The sequence below is a fragment of the Nicotiana attenuata genome, chromosome 11 (genome assembly GCF_001879085.1).
Source record: "Nicotiana attenuata strain UT chromosome 11, NIATTr2, whole genome shotgun sequence".
In the NCBI taxonomy this organism is placed as follows: domain Eukaryota; kingdom Viridiplantae; phylum Streptophyta; class Magnoliopsida; order Solanales; family Solanaceae; genus Nicotiana; species Nicotiana attenuata.
The window spans coordinates 52,414,484-52,428,476 of record NC_031999.1 but is presented as its reverse complement, the minus strand read 5'-3'; the positions used below and the strand labels follow the sequence as shown (position 1 = coordinate 52,428,476).

Genomic DNA, 13,993 nt, shown 5'->3' with positions numbered 1-13,993 from the left:
CCAATTTCTCTGACTCTTGAATGTTATAAATCGAAAGAATTTCTCGCATTTTCTTAACCCCCCTCGGATTTGTACCATCAAATTCTGGAAAATTGAGCTTAGCTTTAAGCAAATTACCATTTGACGTGTGTTCTACTGGGTTCACTCCTTGAATTGGTGGTGCTGTTGGGGTGGGTAACAGAGGCGGGTTTGAAGAAGAGCCGGATGTTGGAAAATTGGGAATAGGGTAAGGCTTGGTATAATGTGACGGAAGAGCCGGTGGAAATGTAAAACCACGACCTATGGGTGCCGAACTCGGTAAGAAGAGTGACTGAGTTAATGGTAATGTCGTTGAGGTTAGCAAAGGTAAGGTAGAAACAGAGGTACTTGATGTTTGGTCGATTTCACGAGTAGCCATAAGTGTCTGTGGTTGAGGTGAAAAGGAAACTGAATCTGACCTCCTGTTATTGTCTAAGCTTGCCAGAATGAGTTCCAATTTTTTATTCGTGTCCATTTCCAACCGTCAATTCCTCTCTTGGGTTTCTTGAAGCTGGGAGGAAAACTGAGTTTGTTGAGTTTCAAGAGCTTCGAACCGTTTCGTCGTATCAGCCATAAATGATTGGAGCTGAGTTTTAATTTTATTGACACCCTCTGTTAACCCTAGAATCTCTGGATTTGGAGGCATGGTGACCCGATTTCCGGAGCCCAGCCGGCTCTGATACCAATGTAACAAATGCTAAGCTCACTAAGCTCAACAATGGAGAAAAGTTCTGGAAAGAACAGAGTATTGGAAGGGAAAGAGAAAAAAATAGCGTGAAAGAGAGAGAAGCAGAGAAAAGAGGAAAAGAGGAATATTCATTTAGCATAATCTCCCCACTCTGTTATAGCTCGTACAAATACAGCTACGAATGCAAATAATACTACACGTGTCCTAGACTATAGAGAACATACAGAAACTTAGATGGACCTAATTGAAATAGAATAAATATCCACTTAAACCATAAACTGGACAAAAGTATAAAACTTCTAATCTCTAATTAACAACTCAATAACTAACATTTCTAATATCGTCTTCACTCATTACATGTCGTCGAAGGCGATTTACTTCTGGGATAGAATTAGGGTTAGCCTAATCTGGAGACTCATCCTCGTTGAAAGGTTGGTAAAAATAAGGACTATAAGAACATTGTTTCATCTTCTCTCGCATCATCTGAATGCAGCTCAGCTCCTCCTTCTCCTCTCTCATCTCAGCGTCTGTCATCTTCCAAATTTCTAGGGCACAGACCACAAAAAGGAATTAGAGTCCCTTCTTTTATATGTATATCCTGTGGTAGTACTTTAAAATTTCCTAAACTTTTGTTGAGGGAAAAAGAAATAACTGAGTTTTTTACGGAGTAGTAGATCCCTTATCATTCACGTGTTAGAACCCGCGTCTGATATAATTTGACAGATGGTTGAGCATGGAGTTCCGGTGAACCAATTGGCCCAAGACCAATGCCAAACGATTCCTGCTGTTCAGGAGATCGTTTCCAACTCATCGAACCCAAACTTCATCGGCTCAATCTCCACAACAATTCGAAAAGGTAATTCTGCAGATTTGGGATTACCAGGTGTTCGACAAAATGCTCAAGCCAATTCCCCAGCTCAAATGGTTGATAATGATGTCCCTCAAGCTTTTCATGATCATAATGAAGTCAGGCGTCAACCTAATTCTCGTGAAGCAATTCAAAAAAAAGGTGATCGAGCACTTTCTTCCCCTTCAGTTCCTCATGTGGTCGTCAATGGTGTTCAAGGTGTTGAACCCGAATTTGAACCCATCAGATAACGAAAATGTTGGAGACAATTGATGCTAGCTTTTTTAGTTTTACTCAGATTTGTTTTTGGACAAGAATGTCACGTGGCCTAGTAAAAAGACGCCAACACATTAATTTGAAGGTCCAGCTGGTCTGCCGTCAAAAGTAGGGGTATTTTAATTAATAAAATTAAAGTAGTGTACGATGGACTAATAGATAAAAGGAATGTGTATTTTTGAACTGATAGATGGACGGAGGCTATAAGTAAATCATTTATCAAACAATAGGGTTAGTTTAGGTCCATTTCCGATTTTGCTTTAAAAGTTTTGGAAAAGCATTCAAATTTGTCCTTATATTATTCGAAATTGCTCAAATTTGCCCATTATTGGACTTTAAGTTCATTGATACCCTTGCTTTTAGTAACTGTTTAGTATTTACACCATTCAGAGACTTTTATAGCCTGTTTGGCCAAGCTTCTTTTTGGCCAAAAGTATTTTTTTTGGCCAAAAGCACTTTTGGCCAAAAATTGAGGTATTTGGCCAAGCTTTTGGAAGGAAAAAAAGTGCTTTTGAGGAGAAGCAAAAGCAGAAAAAAGTAGCTTCTCTCCAAAAGCACTTTTTTGAGAAGCACTTTTGAGAAAAATACATTTAGAAGCAGTTTTTTAAAGCTTGGCCAAACACTAATTGTTGCTCAGAAGTGTTTTTCAAACTAATTAGCCAAATACAAACTACTTCTCACCAAAAGTACTTTTGAGAAAAGCGCTTTAGAAAAAAAGCACTTCTCAAAATAAGCTGATTTTTGCAGCTTGCCAACAGGGTATTACTCCCTGTGTCTCATATTATCTGTCATGATTCTGTTGTACACGTCCCTTAAAAAAAAATTAATTGAGATAAAATTTTGACTACTTTACCCTTATTCATGTCTTAATATTTAATCTTTCTTCCTTGGTATTTGAAAACTATCCATAATTGAGATATTTGTAGTCTTCAAGAGTAACTATTATTAAGGGTAAAAAAGGAAAAAAATTAATCAATTTTGTTTTGATCTTGTAAAGTGAAATTTTTTTTGATACAACTATTTTTAGTAATCACGATTGATAATATGAGACAGAGGGAGTAAATGTTTGTGTTTACCAAATAGAAATATTAAATTGGGAAAATTTAAGTAGATTGTTCAAATGTGTGCAAGTAGGAGCATCAAATAACAATCACACAACAAAGGGCATTTAAATTTGTTTAAAGAATTAAAAAATCTCCAATTCATAGGTCAGTAAAACAAATTAACATCACTGCCTTGCAACAGCCTTAGCAATTTAGCTTATACAAAGGTTAAAAGTAGCTTATGCAACAGCCTCAGCTTGCTATCTTGGACTTGTCCTTCAATATTCTGACTGGACCTATTCCTAAATTACTGGGTATATGTTATTATTGTTCTAAAGGTTAAAAGTAGCTAAACAATGGGATAGCTTATTCTGTTTTGGCCTCTTTTTCGTTGCTCAGTTTTCCCAAAGCGTCAAAAACACTCTTCATCGATGGCCTGATGAACATCCAGGCAACGACAAGTCAGCTCTGTGATATCTGATGCAGTTTGATCATCAACGACAAATGAGTTCTGCCAAACATAAGGCTCATATTGAGAATAACTAAATACAAACTCCTTTTTGGCTATCAACTCCATCAGTAGAAGACCAAATATACAAACTTCAACAAACATCAACATAGAAGAGAGAAAAGATACTAGATTTCATCAATTGACAGAAAGGGAGGGAGAGAGAGAGATGCTAGAGATGAATTTCTGATTTCAGATATTTCACCATTTTGCATCCAAAACTGACCAACAAGGAAAAAGTATTTTGTGGCATTGGGAACTAATAAATGCAAGAAAGCAGATTTCAATGATGTGAACCTCAATGACAAGTACTCCTCCACGACTCAAGGTACAGATATAGTTTCATGTTTATGTTCTCGCTTTTGTTTCAACTATCTTAGGTTTCAGCTTTAGTTATTTTGGTGTTATGTCACAGTTACATAACTGACCATATGCTCTGGCATAGCTTCCATGTAAAGATTGTCATGTCTTGACAACTAATCCTAACTTGCTTGTACTGAGATACTGAGCAAAAGTGGGGGGCTTTAACAAAGGAAATCTGGAACTCAAACAACACAGTAGATGAAGCATTACGTATCATGCGTTGCACAGACAATTATACTATAGCATGAAAACATCAAAGATGACAAAGTCTGAGCAAACATGCCTCCATCAAAAACCTCTGGAGCATCCCTACCAACAGGATACAGAAGAGGAATTTCAGAATCCTCGTTGACATGATAGTAAACGGCACCGAAATCAAACACTTTAATATTCATTTCCTGCAAGCCAAAACAATGTAGTAACTCGTGAAGAATCTTCAGATATCTTAAAGAAACAGAAAGTCGAGAAGACGACCAAGGGCTCAAACTCAGCCGCATTTATGATAATGCATGAAGCAGTAATACTGCCAACTGCAATCCTCCTTTCATGCAGCCATGCCAAGAGGTCTGCAAGTTGAGTTGCCACTCTTATCCGATAATCCCATCCAAATGCATCTGACGAACAAGAAAAAGAAAAGATAACGGATGTGAAGAAGCACACAAAATTCACACTAAACAGCCATTCAACGTAATACATGAGGTAATTTAAATACCATCCAGAAGCACATCAGACAAATCTGCGATAAATTCTTCATCATAGACAGCTGCAAGCCTCCTCTCACAACAGTACGTAGACAACTTTATCAAATATGGATGTGCACTTGCTGTTTCATATAACTCAATCTCATCCTACAAAAGAACCCCTTGCATCATTCATTCAACCCAATATAATAGATAAGAACATCAAATTAAAATGTATCTGAACATACACAAAATTTCAATGGACGAATAGAACATAGATGGTCCCTAAGAAGGAGAAAATCCCATGTTTTTACAATCACTGGTCGTTTTTCAGATCCTTTAGTAATGGTTCCACGGAACAATCTGCCTGAATGAGTCGTCTGAATAAAGTTCTCAGTCTTGAAGTCAGTAATCTTTTCTAACTCGGAGTAGCTGCAATGCTTCACCTCACCATCTATCACCGGCAGACTTGGGAACTCAAAGCTGCATTTGGCGACCAGAGAACACAGTCAGAGAAGAAACACTAACATCGTGGACGTGTAGCTTGAGAAGTGCAGTCAAATGAAATGGGACATCTTCAGGTCAAAGAGAAAGCTGGAGTAAGTAGCCATTAGATTTGATAAAGGACAGGGTTCGACTTTATCAAAAAAATGGTATCGCGGAATAGGGAGAAGGAAGAACTTTTGAAGTTTGCAAAGGCAATTCTTTCATCTAAGTCTAACTCATTTAAAAAAAGAACGGAAACAAAAGAAGCTCTGTCTGAGATCAATTATGCATGCTGTCAAAAAAGTAAGAAAGTGCCATGGTATTTGGGGTTTTAATTTAGTGAAAATGAAAACAAACGTATAATGATGCAAGAAAATAACTACAATTAGAAAGAAAAATTATATGGAAAAAAGATTCAGTAGAAGTCATATCAAGTTCAAACTTCAAAACTATCTTAAGTTCTGATCCAGATGTATAAATGCAGTAAGAAGCTCCAAGTTTTCTCAAACTAAAAAACTACCTAATATTTCTATACCTAACCACTATCACTTTTGTTAACAATAATATCTTTCTTAGAAAGCAAAAGGAACATCTCTAGTGGCGGATCCACATTGTAACCAGAGGCGGATCCTGAAATCGAGGTTGCGGGTGCCACTACTTTATGCATATAGTATATCATAGGGGCGAATATACATGACACCAAGCGGTGTCACAGGACATCGCTTCCCCAAAAACTTTTACTAAATATATAATATATAAATATAAATAATAAATAAAATAAAAATATTGGATATAAATACAAAAGTTGACGTTGTCACTATAGTTATTTATTCATTTGTTCCCTTCTTTAGATGTTACACCATTTATGAAAATTTATGCGTACGCCTCTAAGTATTACCTACAACTAGCTACAAGACCGAATTGGAAGGATGGGTCGGTTCGGTTTGTTTATGGTTAACTCGAATAGGTCTTTCATTCACAAAGCAAATAAATTCGATTTAGATTCATTTTTATTCATGAAAGAGTGTCCCAATGAAATTTTTTGCTTAAAGAATAGCTTAATACTACATATTCTTTGTTTGACTAGATTAATTTACCTTTATCATTCTTGGGTTCTTTTTTACATGTTAATTGTCGAGCTATATGATAATATGCTTAAAGCGAAACCTTCAACGTTCAACCCATAATAATCAACTCAAAACGACTATTAATCAAGTTATTTTTTTCAAAAGCCAATAGAAAAGACGGTTCCAATTATACTCCAATATTTAAATTAATATTGTGTCATATAAAAAAGACATTATATGCTAACTATCTTGGAAAAATTGTTCATGAATTAAGGTATAATAATACATAGTAGAAACAAAATAAAAATTGGTATACAAAAGTTTAAAAAATAAAGAAGAAGAGAGAAACTTAGCAAATAAAAGGAAGAAAACGAAGAAAAATAGGAAAAAGAGGTGAGGCCCTAGGGCCCAACTGAAAATAAGGGAAAACCAGGAAAAAGGAGAGAACAAAAACTAACGCTCCTGTAGGGAATCGAGCTCGCATTCTCAAAGAGAATGACAATCTTCAGAAGGGACGCTCAACCACTAGCACCCACATCGACTTTGTTACTTTAGGTTGCCATCGCTTTAATATATCGTTTTTCCACACATATATTACATACATAGTAAAAAATTTAGGGAAGCGAGCGGGTGGCGTGGCACCCCGACCTCATAAGGTAGATCCACCCCTGATTGTAACTAGGGGCGTAACCACGTGTTACTATCAAAAAATAAAACTGTGTATATTAGTAAGTCTCTCTAATGAAATACTATTAGGGAGCATTTGAACACACTTGATGCATGCATGCTCTCTGTATAAACGACCATTTGGGTTCGAACCCCGCTTTCACATTTGTGTATGCATATTTAAGTTTGTTTTTCCTTTTTGTATTTCAAAACACGATGTGCTACGGTGGGCCTAGTAAGCTTGTAGGTCAAATTAACCACAACTTCTTGTAAATTTATTACACTAAAGTTTATTTTACTCGGTGTTGTCAAAAACTCATTTAAAGTGCACTTAAGCCCTAAAGCTCAAAAGAGGGGTGCTTCACCTCGTTTATGTTGCACTTCAGTGTAGGCAAGGCACTAAGGCGTGTGACTCATTGTCAATGATTTCTATCTTGAATAGAGTTGTAATAAACAACAAACAAGTGTATTATATTGCGCCCTTTTTTCTTTTACTAAAGCTCACACTTTAACTGCGAGTTGCACTTAACCCAATAGACTTAGAGCACTTTTTAGAGCTTTTCGCCTTTGACAATACTGATTTAACTACAAAATTAGACCCTTCTACAAAGTGAATTTTCATTATCTCTTTCATAAAATTAGCTAAAACATGCAATTAATTTTATTTGATGAAATTATTTATATTTATTTAGAGTACGGTGAAAGCTTTTATTTGTCTTATATTGAAATTTCTGGTTTAGGGTATACGCCCCTTGCTTTAATTATCGGTCTTAATTTAGTGATTTGTAACTCTTTTCTTATTGTCTTCTATTTGTAAATAATAGTAACTTGTTATTTCTTAACACAAACGTATTTTATATTCTGTCAAATTTCTTAGAGTTGATAAATTTTTAAATTGATTTATTTGTTCAATTTAAACATAACCTTGACTTCACTGAAGTAATATTTGTTTATATTAAATAGATAAATTGTTTGAAAAATAGAAGTGAATAGCTTTTTTGTTCTTCTTTAAGAATATGTGACAACAACAACAACAAGCCCAGTAATTTTCCGAGGGTAAGATGTACGCACCCTTGCCCCTATTCTGGAAGGGCAGAGAGTTTGTTTCCAATAGATCCTCGGCTGGAGATGGTGACAATAAGTAGGAATAACAGCAAGATAAAAAGACTGAAGTCAAGAAAGCAGTTAAACTCTAGGTAGTAAAAGCCAATGAATAGAAGGATATCATACTAACACTAATAATAGCAACGAAGTAAAAAGAGAAACGCTCGACTGCCTACCAACCTTCTACCCTAATCTTCCACCTCCACACCCTCCTATCTAGGGCCATGTCCTCAGTCAGGTCCAGCTGCGCCATGTCTCGCCTAATAACTTCTCCCTAAGACTTTTTAGGCCTACCTCTACCCCTCCTAATACCCACTGACCTCTCACACCTTCTGATTGTGGCTTCTATACTTCTCCTCTTAACATGACCGAACCATCTCAACCTTGCTTGTCGCATCTTATCCTCCACAGGGGCTACTCCCACCTTATCCCAAATAATTCCATTCTTAATCATATCCAACCGGGTATGCCCACACATGCACCTTAACATCCTCATCTCAGCTACTATTATCTTCTAGACATGAGGATTCTTAATAGACCAGCACTCTGCTCCATACAGCATAGTCGGTCTAACTACCACCTTGTAAAACTTGCCTTTAAGTCTCAACGGCACATTCTTATCACACAAGACACCGGAAGCGTGCCTCCACTTCATCCATCCTGCTTCGATATGGTGCGTGACATCCTCATCAATCTCCCTGTTACCTTGTATTATAGATCCAAGGTACTTGAAACTACCTCTCTTGGGGATGACTTATGTATCAAGCCTCACCTCCATATCAACTTCCTGGGTAACGTTGTTGAACTTACATTCCAAGTATTCCGTCTTGGTCCTGCTCAACTTGAAACCCTTAGACTCAAGGGTCTGCCTCCAGACCTCCAGCATCTTGTTAATACCACCCCGCGTCTCGTCAATAAGAACAATGTCATCATCAAATAACATACACAATGGCACATCTCCTTGAACGTGTCGCGTCAATGCATCCATCGCCAAGGAAAATAAATATGTCACCTTGGTAAAAAATATAGATATGCCGAATTTAAAATGACTTTATTTTAAAATCACGCTATGAATAAAAATGACAAAATGAAAAAGAAAATAAAAAAAGATGCGATCAAATCCTTCCTGTAGTGCTCGGCACCGCTTACACTACTGATTACCATCGTCTTAGAGCTCGTTTGGCCAAGTTGCCAATAAATGCTTGTTTTTAAAAGTGCTTTTCAAAAAGTACTTTTACAAAATACTCCACTTATTTGTTGTCTCTTACGGTGTTGATATTATTTGTCTGGTTTCTGTTGTTGTTACGGACCATTTGTCTCTAAGCCGAGGGTCTTCCGAAAACAGTCTCTCAACCCTTCCGGGGTAGGGGTAAGGTCTGCGTACACTCTACCCTCCTCAGACCCCACTAGTGGGATTATTACTGGGTTGTTATTGTGGTACTTTTACAAAATACTCCCTCTATTTCAATTTATGTGAACATGTCTGACTGGGCACGGAGTTTAAGAAAAAAGAAAGACTCTTGAACTTGTGGTGTAAAATGAGGCACATATATTTTGTATGGCTATTAAATCATTGCATAAAGGTAAATTGTGTCCAAATATGGAAAGGGGTCATTATTTTTGGCATGGACTAAAAAGGAAATAGGTTCACATAAATTGAAATGGAGGGAGTAGCAGTTTGTGTTTGTCCAACTCATTCACGTAGTGCTTTTCGCAAGCAAATTGTGTTTGGGAAATCTTTCTAAAAAGTACTTCTAAGTATCAAATTAGGAAAAAGGACAGTTCAAGTTCACTTTGCAATTAGTACTATTTAAAAGAAAAAAAGAATTTAAATATTTACTATAAAGAAATTCAATTTTTTTTTTACTCATAAAGAAATTCAATTCAATTATAATATATAAAATACAAAAAAAAATATAAATAAATTTTTAATCAATATAAAATATAGTCATTCCCAATCAATAATATTGGGGGTATTTGGTATTATTTGTTATGTACATGATAATTTAAATATATCAAAATACAACATTCAATATAAATTAAATATACTATTATAAATCACTATATAAAAGAAGAAACTACTTATAGTAGAGAGAAATTCTAAAAGAAGAAAAGGAGAAAGAGAATTAAAATATGATGAAAATAAAAAAGATAAGAACGTATGGTAGAAAAAAGGTTAAATTAATGAGGGATAATTTAGAAAATATAAATTTATTGTAATGATATTTTTGTCCTGAATAAATTAATTTTCTACTTCGGCGTCTTGATAGAAACTAGAATTTGTAGCTTCTGAAGTATAAAAACTGCTTCTGTTGTTGTTCAAAAGCATTTTTTTTTTTTGCCAAACATCTCACAATTCCAAAAAAAGTACTTTTGACTTCCCCAAAGCTTGGCCTAACAATCTCTTAGACCAAATACAAAAGCTTTAGCCGTGCCTTGTATATGTATTAAGAAATGCAGTAAATATTTAAAAATATTTACAAATATTTAATTGTGAATCCAATTATTATTGTTTTCTATCAAGAATAATAGTTACTATTATATATTAACTGAAAGTTGCTATCGAAACCCATAAACTTTCAACAAGAAACTACTCTAGCCTGATTAATCACATTTGGGAAAGGGAGAAATTAAGTAGTAAATGACATAAAAACAAGAGAAAGGTGTGAAAATGAATGTTATAAACACAAGATAAAATGACATAAGCACAGCACAATATTGCCTTCCTTAAACTCAAATCGAATGGAACTATCACCAGCATAATAGAATTCAAACGGCAGAAACACTAGATCTGGACAATAATATAGCAAGAGAGAGGAGAAAAAAAACCTAGAGTAATCCGAGCAGAAATGATGAAAACTCTCATGGTTATAGCGTTTAGCTTCTTCACTAAGTAAAGGGATATGCCAATGATCGTTGAAAGGTTGGAAATAATAAGCTAAATGACAGCATTCCTTCAACTTCTCTCGCATAATCTGAATGCAGCTCACTTTCATCTGCTCCTCGTTCTCTCCTCTCATCTCAGCGTCTGTCATCTTGCAAATTTCTAGGGCACAGACCACAAAAAGGAATTAGAGTCCCTTCTTTTATAAAATTTCCTAAACTTTTGTTGAGCGAAAACGAAATAACTTCAATACTGAGTTTTCTACGGAGTAGATGTAGATCCCTTATCTAGAATTATTCACATAAATAATAGTAGTGGTTTTGGTTTATTTTTAAAAATAGCAGTTTATTTTTACAGTTGTAGCATAAAGTAATAGGATACAATACAATAGGTTTCGCAATTTACTTCAGAAAATTGACATTCCCGCCAAACCTATATATATTGCCCACACCACTCCACTCTGAAGCAAATTCTCAAATGATTTACAGAACCATAGCATCCATAGCTCAAAGAGACAGAAGCTTCTTCGTGAGCCTAATAAACCAAGCCACCACACTCTCACAACTCAATCAAACTCACGCCCATTTAATCCGCCATAGCATAACCACTGATCTCATTACAATCACAAAACTCACTCACAAACTTTTTGACTTTAAAGCCATTTCTAAAGCCAAGAATGTATTCACCACCTTTAATAAAACTAACCCACCTGATCTTTTTCTTTATAATGTCCTCATTAGAGGCTACTCAAAAAACAATTTGCCTTTTGAATCTTTGTCCCTTTATTTACAACTTATCAAGAATACAACACTTAAACCTGATAATTTTACCTTTGCTTTCATCGTTTCGGCTTTTTCTTCAAATGGGTATGAAAAAGTTGGGGTTTTGATTCATGGGCATTTGTTAGTTAGTGGATTTAGTAAAGATGTGTTTGTTGGGTCGGCATTGGTGGATATGTACATGAATTTTTCAAGAATTAGTTATGCGTATAAGGTGTTCGATGAAATTACTGAACGAGATGGTGTTTTGTGGAATACAATGGTTTCTGGGTTGGTGAAGAACTGCTGTTTTGAGGAGAGTATACGGGTTTTTCGTGATATGGTAGCAAGGGGGGCGAGGTTTGATTCTACTACATTGGCTGTGGTACTTGCGGCTGTTGCTGAGTTGCAGGAGTTGAGGAATGGAATGTCGATACATTGTTTGGTTGTTAAAATGGGTTATTATAGTCATGAGTATGTTCTTACAGGTTTAATTTCTTTGTATTCGAAGTGTGGTGATGTTTCCGCGGCTAGTATGTTGTTTAGGATGATAAGAGAGCCGGATTTGATCTCGTGTAATGCGATGATTGCTGGTTTCTGCTTTAATAATGAGAATGAATCTTCGGTGAGGTTATTTAGAGAATTGCTTGTTCAGGGGGAGAAAGTTAATTCAAGTACCATTGTTGGTTTGATTCCTGTTTCTTGTCCTTTTGGTCATCTGAACCTCACAAGTTCTATCCATGGGTTTTGTGTGAAATCTGGTATGGTATCAAATCCTTCAGTTTCTACTGCTTTGACTACAGTTTACAGCCGACTCAATGAAATGGAATTGGCGCGGAGGCTCTTTGATGAATCCCCACAAAAAACCTTAGCTTCATGGAATGCCATGATATCTGGTTATGCCCAAAATGGGTTGACAGAAATGGCTATATCGCTCTTTCGTGAAATGCAGAAGTTGGACATATATCCAAATCCTGTCACAATCACGAGTATACTTTCTGCATGTGCTCAACTTGGAACATTAAGTATGGGAAAATGGGTCCATGACTTAATAAAGAAAGAGAAATTTGAGTCAAACATTTATGTATTAACGGCTTTAGTTGACATGTATGCAAAGTGTGGGAACATTGAGGAGGCGCGGCAAGTATTTGACAGCATCGTGGAGAAAAATGTGGTTACTTGGAATGCCATGATTTCAGCTTATGGTCTCCATGGACGTGGTCGAGAAGCACTGGTGTTGTTTGATGAAATGCTTGATTCTGGAGTTTCCCCAACTGGCGTCACTTTCCTTTGTGTCTTGTATGCTTGTAGTCATGCCGGCTTAGTAGAAGAAGGTGAGAAATTATTCCACTCTATGATTCATGATCATGGCATTGAGCCTTTATCTGAACATTATGCCTGCATGGTGGACCTTTTGGGCCGAGCTGGAAAACTAGAAAATGCATTGGAATTTATTTATAGGATGCCTCTTGAGCCAGGTGCAGCCGAGTGGGGTGCATTACTCGGTGCATGCATGGTCCACAAAAATATAGATTTGGCTCGCTTGGCTTCGGATAAGTTATTTGCATTGGACATGGGAAGTGTTGGATACTATGTTTTACTTTCAAACATCTACTCAGCAGATCGTAATTATTTTCAAGCTGCTTCAGTTAGGAAAGTTCTTAAGAACAAGAATTTAGCAAAGACCCCTGGGTGCACTTTAATTGAGGTTAATGGACACCAGCATGTCTTTACATCCAGCGACCAGTCACATCCTCAAGCAGTGGCTATTTATGCAAAGCTGGAGGAGCTGATGGAAAAGATGAGGGAGGCTGGATTTCACGCTGAGACCAGCACAGCGTTGCATGATGTTGAAGAAGAAGAGAAGGAGATGATGGTCAAAGTTCATAGTGAAAAGTTAGCTATTGCTTTTGGGCTTTTAACATCTGAACCTGGAACTGAAATCAGAATCATCAAAAACCTAAGGGTTTGTGTGGATTGCCATAATTTCACCAAGTTTGTCTCCAAGGTTACGGACAGAGTTATTGTTGTAAGGGATGCCAACAGGTTTCATCACTTCAAAGATGGGGAGTGTTCCTGTGGAGATCATTGGTAAAAGAACTTTTTACTGCCAAGGATGTTTAGTCAGTTTTTTAGGAGCAATATGGAGGTTAATGGAGCCAGTTTGTGTTTACCTTGTGCGTAGATCCAATTCTTATAGAAACAAGGACAAGAGGATAGCTCAATCACTTGTGCACGTGCAATGTCAAAGGTTCAAGTTCATCGATGCCATTATTTGCTGTTTATTTGAAGTACGCAACACGGTTTGGCTCATAAGAAAAGTTTAACCGAAAGGAATCTTTTGCTTGTAAAATACTGCATTGAGTACAATGCAGTTTAGCGAAGAGTGTAATCTCTTCTTTGGTCATGAAAACTGGTTGTTTTCAGTGGTTTACATGATTTTAGTTTGTCTGGGCAAAATCAATAAATATCATCATACGTCGCAGATTTTATCCTTACATTAAGACAGCACTTGATATTGCAAGAACAGCAGTCTTTCGTTTCTTTTTCCTTCCACCCCTTTGTTAGCTTTCGAGTTATGTTGATGAAACATAGTCCATACAAA

The 13,993-nt window shown here is 36.4% G+C and overlaps 1 protein-coding gene and 1 long non-coding RNA gene across 2 annotated transcripts; one reads left to right on the top strand and one right to left on the bottom strand.

Annotated features, from left to right (window-relative positions):
• LOC109235069 lies at positions 4,031-4,851 on the bottom strand. The gene is made up of 3 exons (XR_002069308.1): positions 4,672-4,851; positions 4,456-4,591; positions 4,031-4,357 (listed from the first exon to the last, which is right to left on the bottom strand). It is a non-coding gene; the product is annotated as an uncharacterized LOC109235069 (long non-coding RNA).
• Positions 10,400-13,888, top strand: LOC109234528 (pentatricopeptide repeat-containing protein At4g30700). The gene has a single exon (XM_019400551.1). The coding sequence runs from the start codon at positions 11,108-11,110 to the stop codon at positions 13,481-13,483; it is 2,376 nt and encodes a 791-aa protein (XP_019256096.1). The 5' UTR covers positions 10,400-11,107; the 3' UTR covers positions 13,484-13,888.

Coding starts and splice junctions, on each gene's coding strand:
- LOC109234528 (XM_019400551.1), top strand. CDS start 11,108: ATGATTTACAGAACCATAGCATCCATAGCTCAAAGAGACAGAAGCTTC.